This window comes from Lonchura striata, chromosome 24 (genome assembly GCF_046129695.1).
Source record: "Lonchura striata isolate bLonStr1 chromosome 24, bLonStr1.mat, whole genome shotgun sequence".
In the NCBI taxonomy this organism is placed as follows: domain Eukaryota; kingdom Metazoa; phylum Chordata; class Aves; order Passeriformes; family Estrildidae; genus Lonchura; species Lonchura striata.
This window is the reverse complement of record NC_134626.1, coordinates 3067317-3091585: the sequence shown is the minus strand read 5'-3', so window position 1 is coordinate 3091585 and position 24269 is coordinate 3067317. Positions and strand designations below refer to the sequence as shown.

Sequence of the window (24269 nt, the reverse complement as noted above, 5' to 3'; positions counted from 1 at the left end):
ACTTTTCAGGATGACAACACACCCACAGAAATGGACAAGACTGATTTTCTAAACGTCCAAGAACTTTTGAACAGAACCTAATTCCTCAGGAATGCACTCCCTTCTTGGAGTGAATAAGATCTGGCTGAAGATTTACTATTTAGGGGAAAGGACTTACAGTCAGCCCCCAAAATAACAGCTACCAGCCTGGTGGTACAGCACTGATATATTTAGAGAGAAGGCTTCAGCAGCAAAGGTCAGGAAGGCAGGACCAATTTCATCTATCATCCCACTCAGACATTTACTCTGGATCACATCACTCCTCTTATATTAAGATATAAATGATTTCCAAAAATACCTGCAGGAATGATGCAACTAAATTCAACTGTATTTTCCAAAAGCACAAATAGAGACACCTCCAGTTCCAGATGACTTTCAATGACTGCTGCTTCATCCTGATATGTACCTTTCAAAACTCCTCCAAAGAGATCTGACTCTTTTTAGGTTCCTCGGTAAATGGTAGATATTTAAAAAAAAAAAGGCAAAAAGACTGGAAACATACTCTATACAACATGACAAAATTCTACATCTATATATTCTGCAAGCAGCAGCTATATTCTCCTGAGCATTGAGACAGTTCCCTTTTCCCCACAAAAGCTGCACCAGCCAGCTCACCATCAATTCCCAGGGCTCCCTCCTTCTTGTTCTCCGGGCATGGCTCAAACTTGCTGATGATTTCCAGGCAATGTTCTTTAGTCACATTTGTCATCTGTAAAAGCAGCAAAAATGCAGTGTTAACTATTAATCACAGCTTCTCTGAGCTCTCTCCATCTCCAGTCCGACAACTGGGCAGATTATCCACAGTGGGATTCAGGATTTCCAGTTCCCCAGTGGGATTCTCACTCCTGTCAATCAGTGTCAGGTCAGATCAGAAGGGGATTGCTCTGTGAAAAGTTTCTGTGCTGTTGGCAGCTGCCTGATGACAGAGTTCTGCTTTGTAGGTCAGATCTGTTGTTGGAGCACCCAAACAGAACGAGCTTTGCCACAAACCAATGGGATTTCTTCTCTTGTAGGATTAGAGGATTAGTTTGCATTATCAAAGGGTTTTTTACTTTCAAATAAAACAAGAAAATGGCTCATCTTTATGCAGCAGACAGAAAAATCTGTTAGTAGCAGGGAAACAGAAACAGGACATAACGTTCTCAGGAAATCTGCTAACTTCAAGGTTGCTCTGCATTCTCAACTGAAAAAAAAAACTACAAAGGGAAATATATGTCTGTAAATGTTGTCATTTATGAAACCAGGGATATTAATGTTGAGCTGTAATATTTTTGACATAATGCAATGTTTTAGTAACTTAATTTTAACACAATTAATACTCCTGCTATTAACTGTTGATGTATCTGTATTGTCCTGATATTATTTAACATTTCTGTCCTGAGTGGTCCAGCAAATCCTTTCTATTAGATACTGTACATGAAAACACAGCCCTTGTCATCAGAGTGCAATAAAGTGACCATCAATTTGAGAACACAGAATCTTTGCCTGGGGGAAAATGAAACCACCAGTACATCTGCTACAAGATCAATGCCTTTTCTGGGGGTAATTTAAAACCTAATAAATAAAAGTAAAAGAAGAAGACAAACCCCTCTAACTCTGGATTTGAACCGATACTGGGTTTGAAAGATAAAGCTGTGGAACACCAGGTTTTTCTGGAATGGACTAAAGATGTTTTCCCTGTCCTTGTTGTATGAGAAAGGGTGGCAAGGGAGAGAAGCCCCCCAGGCAGGATTTGGCCACATCAGTAATTAGCTGAGTTGATTTCTGTCCTGTGGTGAGTGCTCATTTTCCCCTCACCATCTGGAGGATCAATTGACCAATGCAATGGAAACACACCCCACTTATCTAAGAAGATAATTGCCAGAGAGGTGGATTTTTTATTCATTCCTTTTATGGACAATGACTGAAAATCATGGACATTTATGACTCACAGGCATGAAGCTTCAGAGGAGAACATGAGATGAAAAGGGCAAAGCTGAGTCAAAGGACTTGTTCCTGCAGCACTGGACTTAAATCACTCAGAAAACATTTCTTAGGTACTACAATGTGTTTCAAAAACTCTCCTATACATTAATCATCCTCTCAACTGCTCTTTGAAAGATAATCTTCCAGTTTACACACTGAGATAGTGTGACAAAGTAATTCAGAGTTTCATCATGGGCTGTGCACTAGGTCATATGCAGAGCCAGGAACACCAGATTTGCTCCAAGGTACTGATTATTGGGAACAGAGAGATGCTGATGGGATTCTTCAAGGGGAACTCATGAAAAAAGAAAGCAATTCTAGAGATTATATTTAGGGGCACATCAAAAGAGCCTACAGGGCAAAAAGGTAGTGAGAGGAAGAAGATTCAAGAAACAATCCTAGATGAAAATCAAGAGACATCTGTCTCTTTTTCACATGCACAGCATCTAAGTCCCCACCCCTTTTAAAAGGGAAGTCATTCCCAATGGCAAGCAGGAAGGCATGCAGCTGGAATTCTGCTCCTGGCTTGGGCCTACCTTCTGTTCAGTCTCCAAGAAGCGTTTCAGGTCATCTGTGTCCAGGTAATCCTTGTGGTTGCTGTAGGTGAGCATCAGCAGGTACAGATCGCGCCGCGTCGACATCATCTTGTAGAAGGCACAGAACTCCTCAAAGTCCAGCGTGCCCTGGTTGTCATCTGTGTCAGCCTCCTGCAGTACACAGCAATGAAAATCAGAAACCCAACTGCCTGCACCAATTCTAAACAAACAAACCCCTGCATGAGAGTGAAGCACTGGAATTAAATGCAAGTTGAAGCTGCATGATGTGGCTGCTAGAACTGACTGATCTATCAGCCTTGTCACAGGAATCCTCTGCACAGCTTTGAACCTCTCCCATGGATACATCCATGCCAAAAACAACTTTGAAGGTTTAATTGTTCCACAGGGAACCCTGCTGAAGGATTTCTTCTGTCTATGGCAGTCAAGTGAAGCCAAGTTCCCCTCCAACAATACGTGTATGTCTGGCAGAATTACCCACTCACATCTTCAGAAGATCATTGGAGCCCAAGTCATCTTGAAATTAATTTTATATCCAGGATTTGAGAGGATATCTGTTAAATCCATGCCCATAAACTAATAAGATCTGGAAGAATACTAATTTTGCAAGTAAAGAAAAAATCATCAGGGATTTCACATAAAGGCTTGCTGGTACCTGCAGGGACTTTGTGATAACAAAAGCTACACATCTCCATTGTTGCTGACTAAATTGGGCCAAGGTCAGCAGAATGCAATGTCAAACAAATAGCTCTCAGCAGTGCAAAAATCTGGCAGATACAGAAGTTTGCATGCTAGGTATTTTATTAGTACCAGCTATCATAGGATATTGGATACTATATTTGTTAGAGAGAACATATTTGGAGGGGGAAACAAGACTGAGTTTCTGATCAAAAAGGTATACCAAAAGAACAATTTTGGTGCTGTGTGTTTTCATGTTATGTAACACCAGAAGGTACCTGGTGTGTTGCCTTTTTCTGTGCATAACAATTTATCTGTGATGTGTTTCTGGAGCTCTTTCCAATTTACCAAATGGACTGTGCAGTATCTCTCAGTAGAGTGGAAACAAACCAGCTGCTGAAATATTTGCTATCACTCCTACTGTATTTCATGTTAAATCCTTGTTTTTCAGGAAAAAAAAATTCTTACCTTAAACATTTGTTTGACTTTCTGTCGGGGTAGGTTCACATTCAGTTTGTGCATGAGCTGGAGCACTTCACTAATACTCAGACTGCCGTCCCCATTTTTATCTGCCTCATCAAATGTCTGCTTCAACCACATTGAACAGGAGTTAAGGAACAGAACAAAATATTGAAGGATATTACTGAACATCATGGCTATATGATTTTTTTCACATTAGGAAACACTGCAAATGAGACTGGGAATAAAAGGTCAAGCTAATAGCTAACGCTCCTCATGTTAGTTCAGACCTCATGTCAGCTTCTAGACTCGCTGTGTTCAACATGCCACATGTGCTCTGTGGCTATTTGATAAGAAGAAAAGCTTCTGAGTGAATCTCAGTGTTACATCACCAAATTAAATGGATGGTTTTTCACTGGGAGTGAGACTGAAGAATCTATCGTGTGTTTTTCAGTCCACTGCAGACACTCATCAACAAATCTTGCCCAGAACAATCCTCTTCAGGAACTCTGTCTCTGGAAACAGGGAGTACAGTGGGAACTGCTCTGAAACTCTGAGCCTAGTGCTTACTTGTAGCAAAGCAAATACTGTAAGGAATCCTGAGCTTCTGCACAGCTCTCAGTGCTGGGAAAGCTCCCAGGCAGCACAGGAAGGATATTGGTCTCTGGTCCTTTGGCGTTTGGAGAGGCTGTCCTCGTCACTGATGCCTGCCATCAGGTACTTCAGCCCTGTGATCCAGGTCCGTGCCTCCTCGGCGCTGGAGGACACCAGGTCCAGGGACTCCATGTGGTCCCCGTAGTAGATGCTGAAGCAGCAGTTGGGGTCGAAGCTGCCGTCGGCATAGCGCTGGAAGATCTCCGACTGCTTCCCCTCACACACCTCCTGGATGGAGTCGATGGAAACTGCAGGACACAAGTGCAGCTCAGAAATGGCTGTGAGCATGCCCAGAGAAATCCCACAGAGAGAGCACCCAAACCTCACTCTGCAAGGCCCCATCTCACACAGGGGCTGCTTCCAACTCATTTACACCACCCTATACCCCTACAACCTGCACAACCTGCAGCAACTTCAGCTTCATAAATTACCCATCATTAAATCATTTACTGTCCTTTAAAGTCAAGTACAACACCGTGGAATCATTTGAACCCTTCAGGGAAATCCCCAGGGCCTTGCCTTGGAAGAAGGGAGAGTTTTCCCCACCGAGGCTAAAGGAGAGGACTTCCCCCATGGTGCTCTGCAGCATTATTGCCAATCGAATGTAGATTGCTTCCCTCGTTGGCCAGTTGACCCTGCCCACCCCAGTTATTCATCCCTCATCCTCCCTACAGATGCACAACCCCTGTACCCTCAGGTCTTTGGCCACTGACCCCATTCTTAAATCTGTGCACAACACATGCTCATGTATTTTGTCCCTGATTTGCCTTCAGAGTGGTGGAGTAAACCTTCTCTGGAATTTATCATACAAAAGGCCCATCTGCCTCTCTTGGCTGAGCTAGCCATGGTGAGTGTGGTGTGTGTGGACTTGACTGCTTTCCCTCAATGCTTATCCAAGCAGCTTTTCCACGGGAGATGCTTACTGGGAGCATCCACCATCTAAACCCCACGCTGCTACACAACACCTCTCATCGAGCCAGACCCTTCATTCTCCTTTGTTTACAAGAGGACAAGGCCCCAGGAGGGGTCAGAGGGGAGGTTCTGTGGCTGACACTCACTTTTGGCTTTCTCATTCTTCCGAGAGGGTCTCCAGCGAATGCAGGACCTGTGGTCATCCAAGTAGTAGAAGCGGACCAGCCCCTTGGAGCCACCTCGGAGTTTGATCATCTGGGTGCCCGCCTGCATGGAGCTCATACATCGTTCCACTGAGGAGAGGAATGAAGAGAGAGCGGTGAGCCAGACCTTGCTCCCTTTGGAATTGCCTTTTCAGGAAGAAAACACATCAAGCAGCTGCCAAATGAACAGTTCGAATCAAAGGACAAGGTTTCCTGTAGTGTCTGGCTAATATCAAAAAGTCAGAAAGATTCTTGGTGACTGTGGACTTACCTGTAAATGTGAAAGTTTTGATTCCCATATTAATTTATAAGAAATGATCACATGTTGGAACCAGCTCAAGGTATGTACCTTTCTCAAGACCATCTCAAATCTGAGCTCTGACAATATAATGTAAACCTTGTGTGGGACACAGGATGAAATTTCACCTGGAAACTGGAATCCTTGGCCAGCAAGGTCCCACTGCCTCTATGGATTAAGTCACTGATCCTATAGATTTGCTTAGCAAGAACCTCACAAACTTTTCATCTCCCAAATCCCCCAAACCCACATTTTCCTAGCAGGAGACCTCTCATCTGTGTTGTACTTTGCCTCTGGGCCTCAAGACCTGTTCCATTGCTGTGGGTTTGGCAGAATCCCAGACAGTGCAGCCTTAAAAGCCACAAGTGTTGGGAGAAGCTCCCTCCAAGGGTCTGCTCTGCCTCTGCAGGGATCCTGCCCTTTCCTGGGGAGCTGCTGCCAAACCAGGGCTCTGGCACTGGAAGCCCCTGGGAGCCAGGTTGGGGCCTTCTGAAATCCAGCTGCTGCAAGGACTAAGCTCAACAACTTCAATCCAACTGTGAGCGGCTGGCTCTGTCCCAGGAATAAATGCAGACTCACATTTTATGCCAAGTCTCCCATTTATTTCCCCTGATGACAGAGCAGAGCCTGTGACCTGATTTTCCTCTGACTTTCTGCCTGATCTGTTTAAGTAAAATTAAAACTATTACTGTGTTCAACATTCTTTTTTTTTTTTCAGCCCTAGAGATGAGAAGTGAAAATTACTACTGAGATTCTGGATTGCAGAATGAAAATTAATACATGAACTACACATTCTAGTTCAGAAATAAATGCAAGGAAATTCTGAGGTCAGCTTTCTTTTATCAATCTTCTGCCATCAAGATTAAAGATGAAACAGTGTCTAAATGAAAACACTGATTCCATGTGTTCCAAAATGCATCAACACCAACACAACTCCTTGGGGTGATTTAAGTCCACCTCTCAGGCAAATGCAAAAGCAAGGTAGGTAAAAAGAAATGGGAAAAAGCTTTGATGTCCCTGTGCTTTAGAGCTCATGTTCAGATAAAGTCAATTAATTCACACTGGAAAAGGTTCAGCAAAATAGATTCATTTGAAAGCAGAACGCTGTGGTACAAGAAAATTTTAATTTGAAGGCACAATTCTGTAGAGTTCATTGTCCATGTTAATAAAATATTCATGGAGAGAAGGTGTGGAATTGAGAGCAAGATAATCCCTCGTGTAACATTTTACTTCTTAAAGCTGGACCCTTGTCTTCAGTCAGAGATGTCTTTAGAGAAAATCAATATTCAGCAGGTATCACCATAAAGGCAAGTGCTGTGCCAGAAACATCCACTGCAACATTAAAACCAAACTCAGCCCAACCCTCTCCCAGACACTCAATTTTTTCAATATCTGCTTTCATTCTGATTCAGAAGAAGATAAATATTTCTCAGATTTACTGAAATAATAATTACAGGAAGCTTGAAGTTATTTTCATTTCACAAGGCTTATGGGGTTTTTGAAAAAAAAAAAATCAGCCAAAATAGCTAATAAAAGAATTTCTCTGAACACTAAATCAGCACACACTTCAAATCACATTGAATTTCCAACTTCTTCATTGGGAATTATAGCAGTAATAATATTATTGAAAGAAATCAGAAGAGTAGAAATGGAAAAAGTATCAAAGATCACACCTGTTACAAAGCAGAACACAATGAAGAAGTACCAAAATAAAACCACACTTTCTGCAACACACATTTACTTTGCTTTTGCATGAAGCAGGAACATGTTCCCTGCTGTTAACATTTTAATAAGCATCCTTGGATTGCTTTTTCAATGCTGCTGTTTATTTTGTTGCAGGATTTCTCACCCAAGGCCACCCTGAGCACCTCACAGCTGCCTGCTGCAGTTCCAGCTCATCTGGACTGAGCTCCAGTGATCCATGAGCATCCCAAATATTTCAGTGTTGCCATCTTTCTGGGGCTGGTGACACAGGGAAAGGAGGGCACAAGAAATCCCTCCCTTGCTGTGTGAGAGCAGCTTTTCTGGATCCTGGCAATGCAGTGGGAAGGAAAACTCCAAATGGAATGCAGAGCTGTTTGCTGGGGGCACCAGGCAAGGGCCAGGACATGGAGCAGGGACACCCCCACACCTCTCCCTGTGTGTGGCACTCCTCCACACACCCTCCCTCGTGGGACTGAAAGTTTAGAGCACTACAGAGACTGGAAGAAAAAGGAAAAAAAAAAGGAAAAAAAAAAAAAAGAAAAAAGAGATCCTAGTGGTGCTTATATCAAACAGAAAATGATATGTTTCTCCTGAAGTCTCTCACAGCATGTAAGTGAAAAGGGCACACTGCTGAGAAGTAGAACTGCTTCTCCTTGCCATTGTTCACATTTCTTCTTTAAGGATTCATTCCTATACTTCAGATAAAAATCCCCCAGTCTTGCAATGAATCAGGTTTTTGAAGAAATGGCTCTTAACTATCTTCAATTAAGGCTGAATTACAGCTTTTCTGTTTTTCACTTCATTAGTTTTTTTTTTTCAGAATTCAGCTTATGTTCAGCTCTCTGCTGATCTAATGAGTTGCCTCAATTTGCATCTGAACAAAAAATTGTGGAGAGAAGATGGATCTCTGTATCCTGCAGCACAGAGCACTGTCGGAGCAGAGCAGAGCAGAGCAGGGAATAGAAACATGGAACACCCAGTTCCACACTGGACTGATGCAGCAAAAAGACTCACAGTGATTTCTCATGCTTCTTAATAACATTTATATTTACTACACAAAGTAATAATAAATAGCAAAACTACACAAAGCATAAACCCTGCAATTTGTCCTGAAACAAGGCGGGGAAAGGAGACCAATACTGTGCCTATTGTTAGAAAGATGTTCTAGTGTCTGCAAATCAATTATTTATGGTTCAGTAGCATTATTGTCTTTTAGGAGTCTGATTTTGATATAAATATGTGAGGTGTGGGTGTATTTTAGCATGTGGGGATGAAAAGAAGTCAGGAGATTGAGTCATTGAGTATTTTTGTACAGGGACCAGCTTTGTCAGAAGATTCCCAGCCCTGGGCTCAAGGCAGCCCCAGGTTGTGTTGCACTCTGCCCCAGGCAGGCTTAGGGACAGCGAGCAGGGAGCACCAAACTCCTCTGCTGAGTTCTGCCCATGAACAGATCCTGGAGGGATGAATCCTAATTGTGTGCCTCACAACAACCACCCTCCTAAACAACAGCAGGAGAGGAGAACAGATTCCAGCAGCTTTTTTCTCTGCAGGGCCTCCAGAAGATGTTTGTGAGCCCAGAGAAACCCCCCAGCACACGTGCACCAGAAGGGCAAGAAATATCCCCTTAAAATATCACCAAACCAAAACAGCTTTCCCACACACAAACAGAGGACTCCCACACTTGTCACACATTCAGCACTGCCAATCCATTGAAGACATAATGACTGCCCCATTTTTTTAGTCTCACTGGAAATGGTTTCACAGCTATAAGTGGCTCATCAATATGTAAACCAAAGAGCTGACTGGCTCCAACTATTCCTGCCAGGAATTTCACTTTCTTTCTAGACAGGAGGGATAAAATCTTTTTTAAAATCAATATATCAGTATAATTATATAAAATATGCAATATATCCAAGTACATAATATATTCAGCTGAGTGTGTTGGGAATTCTGTCCAGCTGAACAGTCCAGAAGATATTTTGCCAGTCCTGCCTATGAACTGGCTGTGGTGTTCCTGGCCCAGGTACACCAGCCTCAGCCACATCACTACATTGGATCTAGTTAAACACCAGATCACATCCAAACTAATTAAACTTCCTTTGTTTCATTTTGCATCCCTCCAGCCCAATGAACATGTCCTTCTCACCTTTTGAACCAACCATCTTCTTCCTAGCACAGCTTTCTCCCCCTTGTTGCCTCTCAGTGGCTCAAGCTTCACTGAAGTCCAGGACTTCTACTGTTCTATTCATTGGCCAAAAAAATCTGGAAGTGTCTTTGGAAAAGAACATTTCTCTATAATTCTGCCAGCAATGGTTGGGATAGTGTTTACTGTGTACAAGAGATGATGGAAGACTGGTCCTTAAAGCACTTAATAAATGAGATGTTAATGGGAGAAGAGATGTTCTTAATCCTGTGGAAATTAGGGGCTTGATTTGAGGTCAGGCTGTCAGTTCTCCACCCCTCCATCAGCCACCAGCATCCAGGGAAATACAGAAGCAGAGTAGGATGGTGTTTCTCCTCTCCTCTGCAAAAATTCCCAGTAGTTGCTAAGCTATCTATGTGTCCAACTTTCTTGCTAAAAAAAGTCTTTGATCAATGAAGCTGACAGACAAACAGGACAAAAAGTGCTCCAAGGAATGGGTGGTTCTGGTCAGGCTGCAGATTTCCTCACTGGCCATGCAGAAGTGGCTCAAGAAGATTGCTATTAAAGTGTTTTTACTAGAACATCTGTTTTCTCTGGCCATGTCTAATTAGGTTTGCTGGGTTTATTAGCTATTTAAACGAAAGGCTGCTGTGAGCACCCAAAGGGGATCTTCTCACAAAGCCAGTGAAGCTTGAGTTTTGTGTATCTGTATTCAGAAAAGCCTCTAGACAGTCCAGTGACCTGGTGTGGATGAAGACAGCAGAGATAATTCCAAATACTCCTTTTTAAATCTCTAAACTACAAATAAAATTAAAGAGTTAAGGTGTGTACAATACTGGCAGATAGCAAAACTGTCGTGCTGTGGGTAAGGAGAAGGAGACAGAGTCTATGCAACAGAATATTTAAAAGGCTCAGCAAGTGTCAAAATGTATAACTTCGCTCTAACTTGTCCTGAAAAACATAAATCAATAATGAAATTATAAGTGGGGGCTTGCTGAAGACAAAAAGAACTGCACTACCAACCAAGCAGCATCAGACCAGGGCTGCCTCACCTTCCTTCTTTTCTGCTCCCCACGCTGCTGCTACACAAAGGTGCCACTAACTAAGATTTCAACATGAAGATTTAAAGGTGTCACCACTTCACTGGATGCAGGGATTCAGCACCTTACCAAAGTGGCCGATTTTCCATCTCGGAGAAGCGACGATGCTGCCACCAACCCAGAAAAAGTCTTCAGCCAGACGGGCCACTGAGAACTTATTTTGAAGCAAGGGAGATTTTGAGATATCCATATCTGATCTGGACTGGAAACAAGCACTGATGGCCTTAGGAGGTATCAAATATCTGTAGTACACATTCTCCATGTAACAGAATAAAAATATTATCAGAAAAATAGAAAACAGCCATTAATTTCCAAAATCCATTGGCATTTTTCAGGTTGTTTCAGAACAGTTTCTCAGCTAATTTAAGCCTCATTCACAGTCCAGATTTAGAACATTAAAATCCCAAAAGAATAATTTTTATTGTGATGTACCTGTGACTACTTTGGAGGATTGGGTGGGCTTCAGTTCAAGCTTTTAAAGAAGACACATGATGGAGCATGAGGCAATCTGGCATGTAGATGATTTCTGGACAGCAAGGCCTCCCGATGATATTCTTTTCCTCCTGCTGATTTTCTTTTTCCTTTGGTACTTTCCCAACTGCTTGGCACCATCAAGACATTACAGCAATTTATAGTTGTTGGCTCCTCCACCACTTCCTCCTCCTGACAGCGATTCCCACAGGGAGAAAACCCTTCCCTTTCTTTGGTTACAAACAGATTTGCAGGTCTCACTCTTTCGGGGGCTCTACCTGCTCTTCAAAACCAACCAACAACATCCCCTGCAGTAAATAATGCACAGTTAACAGCACAATCCATTCCCCTCTCTGCCCTCCTGAGCCACCCTTGCCTTTCACTGTAGATCTGCCCAGGTGCATAAGCTCTTCAGTCTCTTTCCAGGGCTGGAAAAAAAAAGAATAATCACATTTTCTTCTCATACAGCTCTTCAAAATATCATTGTGATGGTCTTCTTCTCTTCTCCAAAGGTTCTCCTCACTATTTTAATGGGCATTTCTGATAAAAGAAAGAATATTTCTCTCTAGGCAGCAAAAACTAGATACGATGGAAACACAGCAACACATGTTTGCTTCAAATCCTAAATCCATCGTAGGCACTAATCCTAAAGCCGTGCTCCTGCCCTATCCAGTCAAGGGATTTAGGTGACACGTGAAAAAAAAAAAAAAAGGTTTCAAATAATTCTTCTTCTGCCTCTCTTCTTCATCATCTTCTCCTCTTCCTTCTTCTCCTTCTTCCCCAGTATCTGTCCATCTCACACTGTATTTAGGGGTGTCTTTGCAAGCTGACATAGCCATAGAAGATCTTGCTTAGGGCAAACCAGGCAGTTCCTGTGCCCAGAGCTGCTGTAACAGAACCAAGAGCACTGAGGGGGCTCCAGGACTGACAGATAAAAGCAGGTGAGGATTAATTTTTAAAAAGCACTAAGTCACTACCTCGTTCCATTTGAAATGCACCCATTGAACTCCAAACACAGAAATGTGTCACTTAGGTTATCACAACCACTTAAGCTACACTAAGTTTTAAGTACAATAGACAATCTCTCTTGCCATCTGTGATCTGTACAAGGAGCCTCATATGCTTCTACCCTGATGAGCTAAACACAAATTGCCCATTTAAAAACACATTCATTAAGTGCTTCCTACTCTTCCTTTCACAGTTTGAAAAAAGCTTTGGAGTAGTTAATTCTGGAGATGATTCACTCTCAATTACAAGTTGTTTATTTCACCACCAATGCCCAGAGTTCTTATACTGGGCTTGACTCAGAGTTTAACCACAGATTAATTCCAAACTAGAACCAAACTGGGTCTCCACCACAGGAAGCAGTGATGCTATGAACACTCTTGCCACTGTTTATTCAAACATTTCCACCACAGCCTTCCACCCTCCTAAGGCATCTTTCAAGAGCAATTTAGTGAGATGACTGCAAACTGTCATCAGGGAAAGAACAACTTCTCCTGCAAAATGCTCAGAAGGATATATGCATCCTGCAGAAAACTCTGCCCTGAAGGGAAGAACAAAGGAAACTTTGTTCTGAAGATCCTAATCCTTTCTTCACGTGAAGCCTGGGCCAGGATGAGAGCTGGGGCCTGTGAGTTTCATTGCCTTCTCTATCACCTCTGAATTCCTCAAATAAACCCTCAGACATCTTTGTGTAATGTCCGTGCTTTAGAAATACCACCCTAAACGGTGAGAATGTCACTGCTGTACCTCACAGGGAAGGAGACAGAACTAAACTCTGAGGCTCTCAATTACAAGGAGCCAGAGTTAAGGCAAACTTCTGCATAAACCAAAAGCATTGCAGCTGTTTAGCTCCTTTTCCCCCCTCTTGCAGTACTAAACAGGTTTCCTTGCAGTTTTCCACACTGTACATGCAACAGAATCAGTGGCTGGCACAGTGGCTAAAGGTACTCCTTTCAAAATTCAAATATCAATTCTGCCAGGGCATCCTAGAGTCTGCATTCACCATTTATGTGTTATCAACCTGGGGACAAGGAGAAAAGAGGAGAAAAGTGAAATGTAATTCCCATTGCAGCATTGCTCAAGATATTGGTTTCATGGTTCATAATTAGAATTCTGCAAATGCAGGGCTTCAAATGTGGATTTGATTTTATTTGAGTAGAGAGAAATGCCAATGATTTATAGCACTGGAAAAGAACTATTACAATATTCAAGTTAAAGATAGATTTTTAATCCTAAGAGTATACAGAGAAGGTTTAATTTAAATTATTTCAGTTCACTATCCATACACCCCTTCAGGCCTCCTAAGAAAATCCTCATGGAAAAAGAGTAAAATGAAAATATTTTAGAAGGCTCCTCCATTTATTATGCTGGATACCAGATAACAGCATGGAAGAGCAACAGGGAATAACAAAGGGTTAAATTGGACACAATCCCTCTCCCAACTCTTAAGCACACTGAGCTGAGGACTTAGGATCTAAGCCTACTGAAATGGGTTTCTATTCTTGCCTCTCTTGACATCCTCAGAGCAATCTTGCTCACCTGACCCAACAGGGAGATTAAAGACTTCTTTCCACAGCACTTCAGGAACTTATTATTGTCTGAGTGTAACAAAGGATTTTCATGCCACGAAATAGATTTTAAAACCAACATTGTCTGAGTCTCCAGGCTGGCTTGTGGCTTAGCTAAAAATGGAACTCAGAACACTTGAACAATGCTGGAATGTCAAAGTCTTGCAGAGGAAGAAAGTCACTTCGAGAGTGCCAGAGGAACCAGACTCCATCCCACAGAAAGAACATCTTGAGGAAGACACAGGAGCACAACACACATATGGTTTGGAAGATGGAGAAAAGGGAACAGGATGGAGATCCTCCTGAGACAAACGGGTTTGTCATTAATGCAATTCTTCAGGATGGAGGGATTCACTTGACTGCTGAGGGATGGAAAAAGTGTGAACAGTTATGTAACACATAGGGAACCAGCTGCAGCCCTCAAAGTACAAAAACCAAAACTAGAAATTTCAATATCCTGACTGCCAAAGACATTAAATGTTACAGAGCTGGCAGTGTATCTGACCTGCAAATCCACCAGGATTAGACCTGTGACTTCCCAGCCATGCACTCCCTTTACCTTTGCATGGACACACTACAGACCCAGTTACCAGATTAACAAACTGACCTCGTCACAAGAGGCTGACTCTAAAACACTGAGCTGCTCCCATTTCCCACTTCCCACCCATGGAAATCTTGCTTCTAATGCTGTAGAATCACAAGAAAATTATTGGCATCCAACAACACAATCATAAAATACAAAGAGGAAACAGAAGATATCAGTGCCTTCTGGCATACTTCTCTCTCTCATTTACTTTTACCCTCCCTGTTGCACTTTCACCAGTCAAAAAAACCTGAAAAAAAAACCCTGCAGAAACTCCATTTCCAGCTACATCTTAGCTACCCCAGCCCAAGGTCTTCATAGGAGTTAGCCATCCTGTTACCACCTTCTGAACCACTAAATGCAAAGATGATTCTGAAATACCAAAAGCAAAAACATCCCTTTAAAGTGCACGACACTAAATACAAGTCAGGAATACTCTCAGCTGCAGTAAAGGTTCAAAACCCCCACATACATGGGCACAAACACAAGCAGCAGGAGATGACTGGACTTGAAGAATCCAAGGTGAATGATGCTCATTCACTACTTTTAAACAAGTGATTTATGTTTCTTCCCTTTCCCCCAGAAATGCTGCTTCCAAGAGGGCAAAAGCAGCATGAACTGGGCAGGCAGAGCAGCCAGCTCAGCTGCAGTTTCTCTTCTCTCTGCTGGAGCCTTTTGCCTTTGTGTTTCCAATGCGCTCTGCTTTTTCACAGCTCTGTCTGTATACAACAGCTGCCCATTGTTTTTAGTGTGGGCTCTTCCCAAGAAGAGGGATTTGAGGAGCAGATGCTGATGGGAAAAAGACATTCGCGGTTACATTTTCTATTTTTGCCTTTCAACTAAAAACTTCTGTATTAGCTCTCTCAAGAACTGGCTAAATCAATCACTTTCAGATGGTTTTGGCTCAGAAAGTCCAGAGCACCTGCTCTGGGGCCACAACCTTATCCCAGCTGTGCATAAGCTGCCTTTTCCCTAATTCCAGCCCAGCCCCACCGTGCCGACCTCTGCCATGGGCACAGGCAGAGCCTGCCCGACCATCTGGACAGCACCTCTAAGCACAGTAATCCCCCCTCGAGATTAACACTGCACATCTTGCCTGCTTCGAGTGGAATTCAGGTTATTCCGTGGCCTCTGTGTCTCACCCACCAGGCCTCCACGTGTAACATTTGTGCACTGGCTCAGAGCATATTCAGCAAGTTATTTAGCTTGTCTGAAATCCACCTGGTTTCAGTATCCATGCCCTGGCAAGGCACTGATTCCTCTGGGAGAGGCTGTAACATCACATTTTCCTGGTGCTCCTTTCCATACTGGAATTCACAGTGGGCAAGCCCTGGGATAGCTGCTTTAGGCAACCACAACTATGAACGTTCCCAGGGCTTCCCAAAACTGTTTAGAAAGTCCCATTATTAAAATGAACCAATTGTGAAATCCCTTAAATTATTTCATTCAGTTGAAGGAGTGTTTGTGGAATGGGGACCCATTAGCAACAACAGCACTAATTTAATGACAATTACTCTGCCTCCTGCCATGATGTTTAGTTCTCTTGAGCTCATCTGGGAAAAAATGATGCAATTATTTTAATTAAGTGACAACAGGCTTTATGATTTGAGCTGTTGAAGTCTTTTCCTTGCAAAGCTGTTATAAACAAATTTTATCAGTTATAGAAAAATGTCAGCATAAAATTAAGATTTTAAGACAATAAATGGTGCTCTAAGGTCACCTTGTCTCCAACCACCAACTCGTACAAGAAAATGTCCCTACACACTTAATCGAAGTAAGATCATAAACCCTTTACATTTAAAGGTCTTTCAGTGCTTGACCATCTGTTCAGGGCCATGGGGCATAAACACAGAGAGGGAGATTAAGGCAGGTTGGGATGAAAGCCATCCATCAATATGATTACTCCTTCTAGGAAAACCCCTCTAAGAACTCAAGAATCCAAAGCAAAATGGGCACAGGAATGCAAGACAGGTTGAAAGACATTCAGAAAAGACACCTGATACTGAAATGCATCACCACAAAGTGATTTTAACTCACAAATTTTACTTCTGTATTTGGGATAATTTTTAATGTATTCTATCTCTATAAATTCAGAATTCTGCTAGACCTTCCTTTTGTGCCATTTACATTTTGAAATATGTGACAGACTCCCTATTTCTTCAAATATAGACCAGTTTCATAAAAAATGGGGGAAAAAAGGATCTGTGATGGCTCTAGGAATAACTCAGTCTCTCTGTCTTCATTCAGTGCTTTTCTTGGCTTCTGTGATATCTGAGAGACAGCCTTATGAGGCTGTTCTTTAAATTTTCCTTAACTTATCAAAAACTTACCACTCAACAGAACCCAGCATCTGCAAACCTCAGAAAGCAATGGCAGGTCCTTCTGGAAGCTTGAGAGTTGACCCTAATTGTGGTTTCCTTCGAGCAGGAACCACCTGCTGCAATCCCTGAGGGGAAGATCACCAGCAGCAAGCAGCACGGAGGGTGCAGGGTGCTGAGCTGGAGCTCACAGCAAGCTCAGGAGCTGCAGTCTCCCAGCTGATTGCCCAATTTCATTTGGTCCTGGATTCAGTGGGGCTCAGGTAAACGTACAGGAAGTAAAGTAATTGCTCCTGAGCTCTTACAGGAAATGTTTCCATCCTTCGTGATGGCCTCCAATGTCCACCTCGGCTCGAAACAAAGCATCCTGACAGATTCATTTCTCCCCAGGGCTTCGAGCCAGAAGATAAGCAGGCATTTGAAGGCTGATGAAAGTGTCAGCTCACTGGCTGAGCTGGAAAAATGGGCTTTCAGGAAAATATTTTACAGACAGCCACATTTAACAGTGGTTCTGGACTTTGTTCAGCACTAGCAGGTCCATATTCACTCCATGTCAGATCACATCATGCCAGAAAATTTAGCTGCTGCCACATAATGTCTTTAGATATGCACAGGCTAATATTGATTATCCTGCAAAGGCCAATATTGATGATCTCTCTGTAATTCCCTGAAGTGGGAAAGCTTTCCCATTTAGCTGGACTCAATTCACATTCCCCACACAAATGATTGTCAGGGACAGAAGGGATATGAATCAGCAATCTGCACGTATGGTACTAGTTAATTTGAAGTTGTGCATTTAGCATTAATGTGACATTTTCTTTGCAATGTTTCTCTATTTTTTTTAAATCAAGTTGAAGATGAGGCATCTGGAAACCGTCTCTACTTGAGGGTTAGACCAGGAGAAACAACATCTTCAGCAAAAGGCAAAATCAGGAACAATGAGGCTGGAGAACCAGAGAACACCTGAGTATTGATCTTCCCCAGTGAGAGACATTGTGCAAATGGTGTTCCTGGGAGTCTGTAGCAGTTTGGAGGCTGAAATTCTGCAGCCACATCTCATGAGGTGTTCCACTAGAAGATGTTTGCCAGCTGCCACATTTTCAAAAGATTTTCCCAGACAGGATGCTTCTCTCAGGACATGGCCCATTCTTCTCCCAATAGCACTGACAGTATCAGTTGTTTCTTTGCTGATAGCTGAACTCTTCAGAACTACTGGGAACAAGGAATATTTTGGATCATCATCAATGACTCCTCAGCCTCTAGTCAGCCAGAATCCCTTAAAAAAGGAGAGTGGCAAGTCACTGGAACACCAAAGCCTTGAGAGCCTGGATGTTGGTGCCTCTCACTCAAGTGTTTGAACAGACCATCATATGAAGGCTTCTGGAGGTTTCCATACACTGGGGAATTACTGGCTTCAGTTGCACCATGACTGGTTTTATATCTAAGTGGAAGGAGAATCCCATTTCCTTTTAATTCTACAGATGCAAGAAGTGGAACCCTTTAAAATAAACCTTCATGCACCCCCCTGCCCATGTCTTCAGCCCATGGAAGCCCTGCCCACAGAAGTTCTGCTCTTTTCAGTTACCCCATTTGTTTTCCAGGTGTTTCCACTCCCTGGCTTAGAAGGACACCATCTGGCAGAAACACTGAGCTGGTTTAATCACAGATTCAATTGCAGCCTTAGAAGTTTCCTACTGCAAGCAAGGAATAAACCTGAGTAACTGCCACCTGGATGATCTCCAGGGAGATCCTCAGGTGAGAGCCCCTCTCTCTCATTCCTATTTTCAGAAGTTGGAAGCTGAACCCAGTAGGAAGAAGCCAAAAGGACTTTGGGTGACTCCATCACACCTTCCCTGAAGATCTTTTTTAAAAGTACAAATGCACACTGGTGCATTTTCAGAGAACAATAACTGGATCAGGAATATGTCCTGTCATGACATTTTCCAAACCAAACGATTCTGGTTTTCAGTCCTGAAACATTTCTGTTAGAAAATGCAATAATTAAAAGTGTGTTAAGGCTCTCCACTGCCAGAGAGCAGGGTGAGATGGGATAGTGGGAAGGAATTCTTCTCTGTGAAAGTGGTGGGGCCCTGGCACAGGTGCCCAGAGCAGCTGTGGCTGCCCCTGGATCCCTGGTAATTCCAAGGCCAGGCTGGATGGGGCTGGGAGCAACCTGGGAGAGTGGAAGTTGTCCCTGCCCATGGCAGGGGGATGAAACAAGACAATATTTTAGGTCCCTTCCAACACAAACCATTCTAAGATTCCATGATAAATGTACCACTTCAGCCAACTCAATCCAAAACTTGAGGATTTACGTATTCTGAAGACTCAAGAAAGCCACCTTCTTTCCTTGGAACAAAAAAAGTTCTTGCATACAGGAAATAGTTTCTCCCTATTTAGAACATTGTTCAGTTAAAGCTTCCATGCTCCCAAATCTCCAGCCTCTACACCAGCAATATGGTACAGGTAAATAAATTCTTATGCCAAGTATTAAAATCTGCCTTTTTTGCTATTTAAATATTTACAATGCCCAAATGCATCTCATCATCTCTGTTTCATTGTTAACAAATCCCCAAGGAAATTGGTTAACATTTGTCTGTTGTTGTGATGCACACGGAGATTCTCTCATTATTTACCTGAATTGTTTGCATACTTCTCAGAGTCTTTAAATCTGTTGCAGCCTAGAAGCATTCTTAGATTTTATATTAATTTAATCAATAAATAAAACAGTTTCCAAAATGGTCATAAAACTATGGACAAAACAATGGCAATTTCTATGTACAATAGAAGCTTTCCTTGTGTGATGTTCTATGGTCACACTCTTCTTTTTTAAATTACAGTTCTGCTCTAGAATGGGATCCTTTAAAGTCAATTTTATGTAATTCTCACATCCACATCCTTCTTCAGTTACTGGAGCAGTATTTGCTGCAGTGATGAGTGACTGCACAGGTACAGCCACCTGAGTTACCTGTTGTCCTTTTCTCAGTGAATGGCATTGCTGGAGCTTATTTTTGGAATTTTAATAACAAAGACACGGCAAAGCCAAACCAGAGCTCACAGGTACAAGGTTTGGTTCTGACACCCAAACACCAAGTTAGAGCCAAGCATTTTTCCACTTTGGCAAAGTTTTCATCTAGAAATGATTTTTAGAAAAGAAAAGAGAACTTTAAGGAGTGCTTCCTTCAAAAGGGATTGAGGAACAGGCACTAAGCATTAATTAGTTGAGTGAGGGATATTGCTCTGCCTTCCCAAAAGACACCAAGGTGTGAGACCAGTGTCCAGAGCAGCTTTTTTGAGCACACAGAACCCAAGACATCCTTCTTTACTTGTTGCATAACTCCTGTAAAACCACAAGCCTAACAGGCATAAAATACAGAATGCGTACAGGCAGCCAGGCACTGGAGTCAATTAATTTACATCACAGGGAAGGGTTTCTCTCTCCAGGCTTCTCCTGAGTAAATCAATGAGGAAATAAAGCTTTTAAAAATAAAAACTGGGCTTTTGAAAATTGGTCTTGAGTTTCATAGATTCCTTCAGCAGCCATCAGTACAGGAGGGATGAGCTCCAAGTTCAGCATGCAGGACACTGCAGCACAGTTTTCCCAGCTCGAAGCACTTCCCTGACTTCACCCCTGGTTTAATCCCACCAGGGAAAACTTCAACCCCAACTGATTCTGTGCACTCTTCTTGTTGGATGGGTGTAAAGAAATTACATCTAAGGAGTAGCAAATCACCTGTTTTAAAAAATTAAAACAATACAGCTGACTCACAATAGTACTGGAGTCTCTTTTCTCTCTTCTAATGTGGGTAGCAGAAGGTCTCAGGTTAAAAATAGAAAGCCTTTCTTATGGTGACAGCAGCTAGTTAAGCAAGCAGAAAAGGAACATGAACATACCTGGTGCACTCCTTCGTTGCACACTTTATGCAGGAGGAAACAGCCATTAGAGATACATTTATTATTTAAGCTTTAGTGATAGTAGGAGGCAAAGGTACAGCAAAAGCTCCCTTAAGAACCTGCTGTATTTGTTTAAAGCATTTAAGTTTCAATAACAGAAAAGAAGTGTCCAAGGAAGCTCTGTAAACTACACTTTACAGTAAAACTCATTTCCCTCTGAAAGGTGGTTAAAAAAACATTTATCCCCTTACCTTTTTCTGGACTGAGGCATTTAATTGTGCTTGCATCATCCATATTCCAGTGAGAGATTCAAGTAAAAACACCAGAGGAAGCAGCAAAGACCATATGCACATCCCTGATCTTTCAAAAGACTCTTGTAAAGAATGAGGAAAAGAGCATTGCCCGTGGTTTCACTGCAGCATCCGAGGGCTCCTAGGGATGCCTGCTGCCTGTGCTCTGAGCAGGCTCAGCCTTTATTCCCTGTGCAGGGGTGCATCAGGAGCTGCTGGCAGGTAGAAGCCAGCGCAGGAGCTCAATGAATGTTCCCAGCCTTTCCCTGCGACTCAAGTGTTCAGCCACCTGGGATAACTGCTCCTTAACTCTTTGCCTCCCTGCTCCCAGGCAGGACGTGGGGATGGCTTTTGCTTTACTCCTTTGGAAAAGAGCTGAAGGAAAAACTTGTGGATGTCAGCAAAGAAGCACAGAGGATAATTCACTTTTTATTCCTCTGGGATGTGTTGCAGTAGGCAGCAAACGTCAGTGAGGTGCTACTTCAAGTAAGAAGGGAAAAAAAGAAACAACCTCTTTTTTATGTTAATGCCTCCCCTGTGTCCATTCAGCATCCTACACATTGTTATGGGATCCTCCCAGACTTGCTTAAGTTTAGAAAGCAAGTCTACAGCTACTGATAAAAATAGGCAAGCTGTTCTTTTTGGATTTCTTTCTAATTCCTTTTCTTGGCAAAGATGATACATTTCCCACCTTTTTAACTGACAAGGAAATATTAACGCAGAATTAATAGGATATGGTTAGGAAACAATGCACATTATTGTAGTCTGTGTCCCAAAGCACAATGCAGGAGAAGACAGACACAGACCTTTAAGTTCTGTCTAAATCCTGGAGAAGAACTTCAGCATCTTGGTATGAGGGTGCTGCCTAAAAATTTCAACCAGGAATAGTTCCTGCCCCTCCTACATGCCACTGAAATACACTGGATAAAACAATTTGTTCCTTTGAGGACTTGAAATCTAATTAAGCAGGACTGATAAAAGACAGGGAAAAGTTAGTCTCCCTTCTAGGAAAGGAATCTGCTGCTGGGGGACAGGGTAGGCAGGATCACAGGATCCTGCCAACAGCCAGGGCACACCTGCCTGCAGGCAGTGCCCTCACCCAGGTCCATGGGGCAGTGCTGCTCTGATCCTCTCCCCTCTGACTGCAGGAACTGCAGCCAGTCTGTCTGTGCTGTTTGATGTTCCCTCTCCCTTGTACCTCCTCATCCTGACCCACTTCAGCACGAGGTGTGCTGTGGAATGCTCACAGAGTCACTGTCTCCCACCCCATTCAGGCTCTCCACACTGGGAATGTTGACTCTTGTTCATGTTCCCAGCTGCTGCAGCTGGATTCTCCTGCTGTTTCCATCCTCTATCATCTTTGCTTTTTAGATTTGAGTCGCTATTGTAGAAAGATCAAGATCTTTGCAAGATCTGACACAACCCTCTGCAGTTTTCATTTAGGCATGAATCCCATGGTCATTGCCATCTAAGGAAATGCTCCAGGATTTGGCTCAGGTTTACTTTCAATAAAACATTATCCTATTTGCTTAGTGGCTTTCAGCACTAGCTCTGTCCCCTGAGGTCTCATCTCCTGAGCAACCCATCCAGAAGCACTTGAGGAGCACTTACTGCAGGAGTCTCTGGGGCCTCATGTATTTACACCACGTTACATTTGGGTAATTCCTCTTGCAGCCACTGTGCTTTAACAGAGGCTTATCAGGGCAAAAACTGCAGAGAATGTGCGAGGTCTATCCTAAAAGTAACTCTCATTTCAGTTCTTATTTCCTGTTGGCAAGCGCAGGTTATCAACAAATCTCCTCTCATATCAGAAGGGAGAAGATGGGCAAGTGCTGAGGCCCAGAAAGTGCCTGTCAGACAGCTTCTCTGGGGAATCCCAGGGCAGGAAATCTTCACACTGCAGGGCAGGCTCAATTACTGCTGGGAACAAACCTCCCATTCAACACTACCTATTCCTCAAAACCTGATCAAGAGACAGAGTAAATTTAAAGATAACAGCTAAGGATGATCAACTAATTCACTAATTACCCCATCAAATTGAGCAAAGCGTGTTGCTTCACCAGGCTATGCTTTCTTTAGAAGAAAAATATACTCCCATCTGAGACCATTAGAGATTCAGTATCATACCTAATTACTATATGATATCAATTTCATAAAATGAAATGTTTTGTTTCTCTGGGACTTTTTTGCTGTGCAGTTAGAACAGGGTCACAGAACAAACGTCAGAGAAACATTTGAATGCCTTCACAACACATGCAAATTTTTTGAAATAAAGAGAACACAGACTGTGCTATCATTGAGACCAAAGCATTTTACATTAAAAGATTCTCTTATTCTAAGTAATGTCTAGCCTAAACCAGGAAATTTCTCTGTGCAAAGACAATCTGCTGACTCTTGAAATCAGTGATGAACTTTTATCTGGATTTGAGGATTCTGATTCACACCAGAAGTTCACGTGTCACTGGGAAAGGTCACCAGCACTCCAGTTTGGAGAGCACAGTGCTGGAGCAAGCCTACCCCGTTGTCAGTTCCATATTACACAAAGCATAGCATGCCCTAATTCCTTCATCCTCCATTCCCAGCTCTCCAGCTCTACCAAACAGAGCAGAAGAGTGACTTGTGGTGTGGTGCTGTCACATCACAAAGGTTTAAAGTCCTAAGAAGGGACTAAAAGGGGCCAGGACTTTTCTCAATTCCTACTTTCCCAGATATGCAGAGGAGGCCCAGAGTGCTGCCACTGAGCAGCTGACCTGGTCCGAGGAGCTGAGCCATGACCTGACAAAGATCTGCCCTTTGTGTGTGGCTGCAGTGTCCACACAGGATCCTGAGCCATCCCAGACCTCTGCCAGGGCCACAGCCCCATCCTGGCTGCCTGGAAAGGAACAGAGCACTTCCAGAGAAACAGCACAAAGCACCCAAGCTGATAGCACAGCTACATTATAATTTGACTACACATTCACCTACACATACATCCTTCATCCCAAGGCTCCAGCTGCCACATTTTATCACATTCTAAGACTATTTCCTGACAGAAATAACAGAGATCTTGTTGCCCAGCACAGGGGAGGAGTGTTAGCACTGCTGGGGACTGAATGAACCAGCTGGGAAATGCAACACCACCATGCCACACCACGGTTAAGTGGAGAATGGAACATCCACAACATCAGGGACGTTCTAAATAACTTCTGAAAGTCAAACATTGAGCCCTCCTTGAAAGCCATCAAACTCCATCCAGAGAGCTCCATCTCTCACAATCCGTGGCATCACTTCAAGACCTTCTATAAATCAACTTCAACACATGTGGGTGTCTGTTCTTAAGTTTTTGTTCCCATAGTTACCAATGTACTTTACCGCAGAAGAGAACAGCAGGTGGCAAGACATAGAACAAAATCACCATTCTTTTAACATATGAAGAGTTGGGAAGTTTCAAA

The 24269-nt window shown here is 42.9% G+C and overlaps 1 protein-coding gene across 2 annotated transcripts in view; it reads right to left on the bottom strand.

The window, feature by feature from the left end:
* PLCH2 (phospholipase C eta 2) overlaps window positions 1-24269 on the bottom strand; it is a 75852-nt gene that overhangs the window by 24672 nt on the left and 26911 nt on the right. The window contains exons 1-6 of one of the 2 annotated variants that reach the window (XM_021529875.2): window positions 20800-21294; window positions 5408-5554; window positions 4354-4597; window positions 3705-3834; window positions 2541-2711; window positions 655-748 (exon numbers count right to left, since the gene is read on the bottom strand). In XM_021529875.2, coding sequence (XP_021385550.2) covers window positions 655-748; window positions 2541-2711; window positions 3705-3834; window positions 4354-4597; window positions 5408-5554; window positions 20800-20842 — 829 coding nt within the window. In that variant the 5' untranslated portion in view covers window positions 20843-21294. Of the gene's footprint in view, window positions 1-654; window positions 749-2540; window positions 2712-3704; window positions 3835-4353; window positions 4598-5407; window positions 5555-20799; window positions 21295-24269 lie in introns of those variants that run through there. The other variant, XM_077788133.1, reaches the window with a different exon arrangement.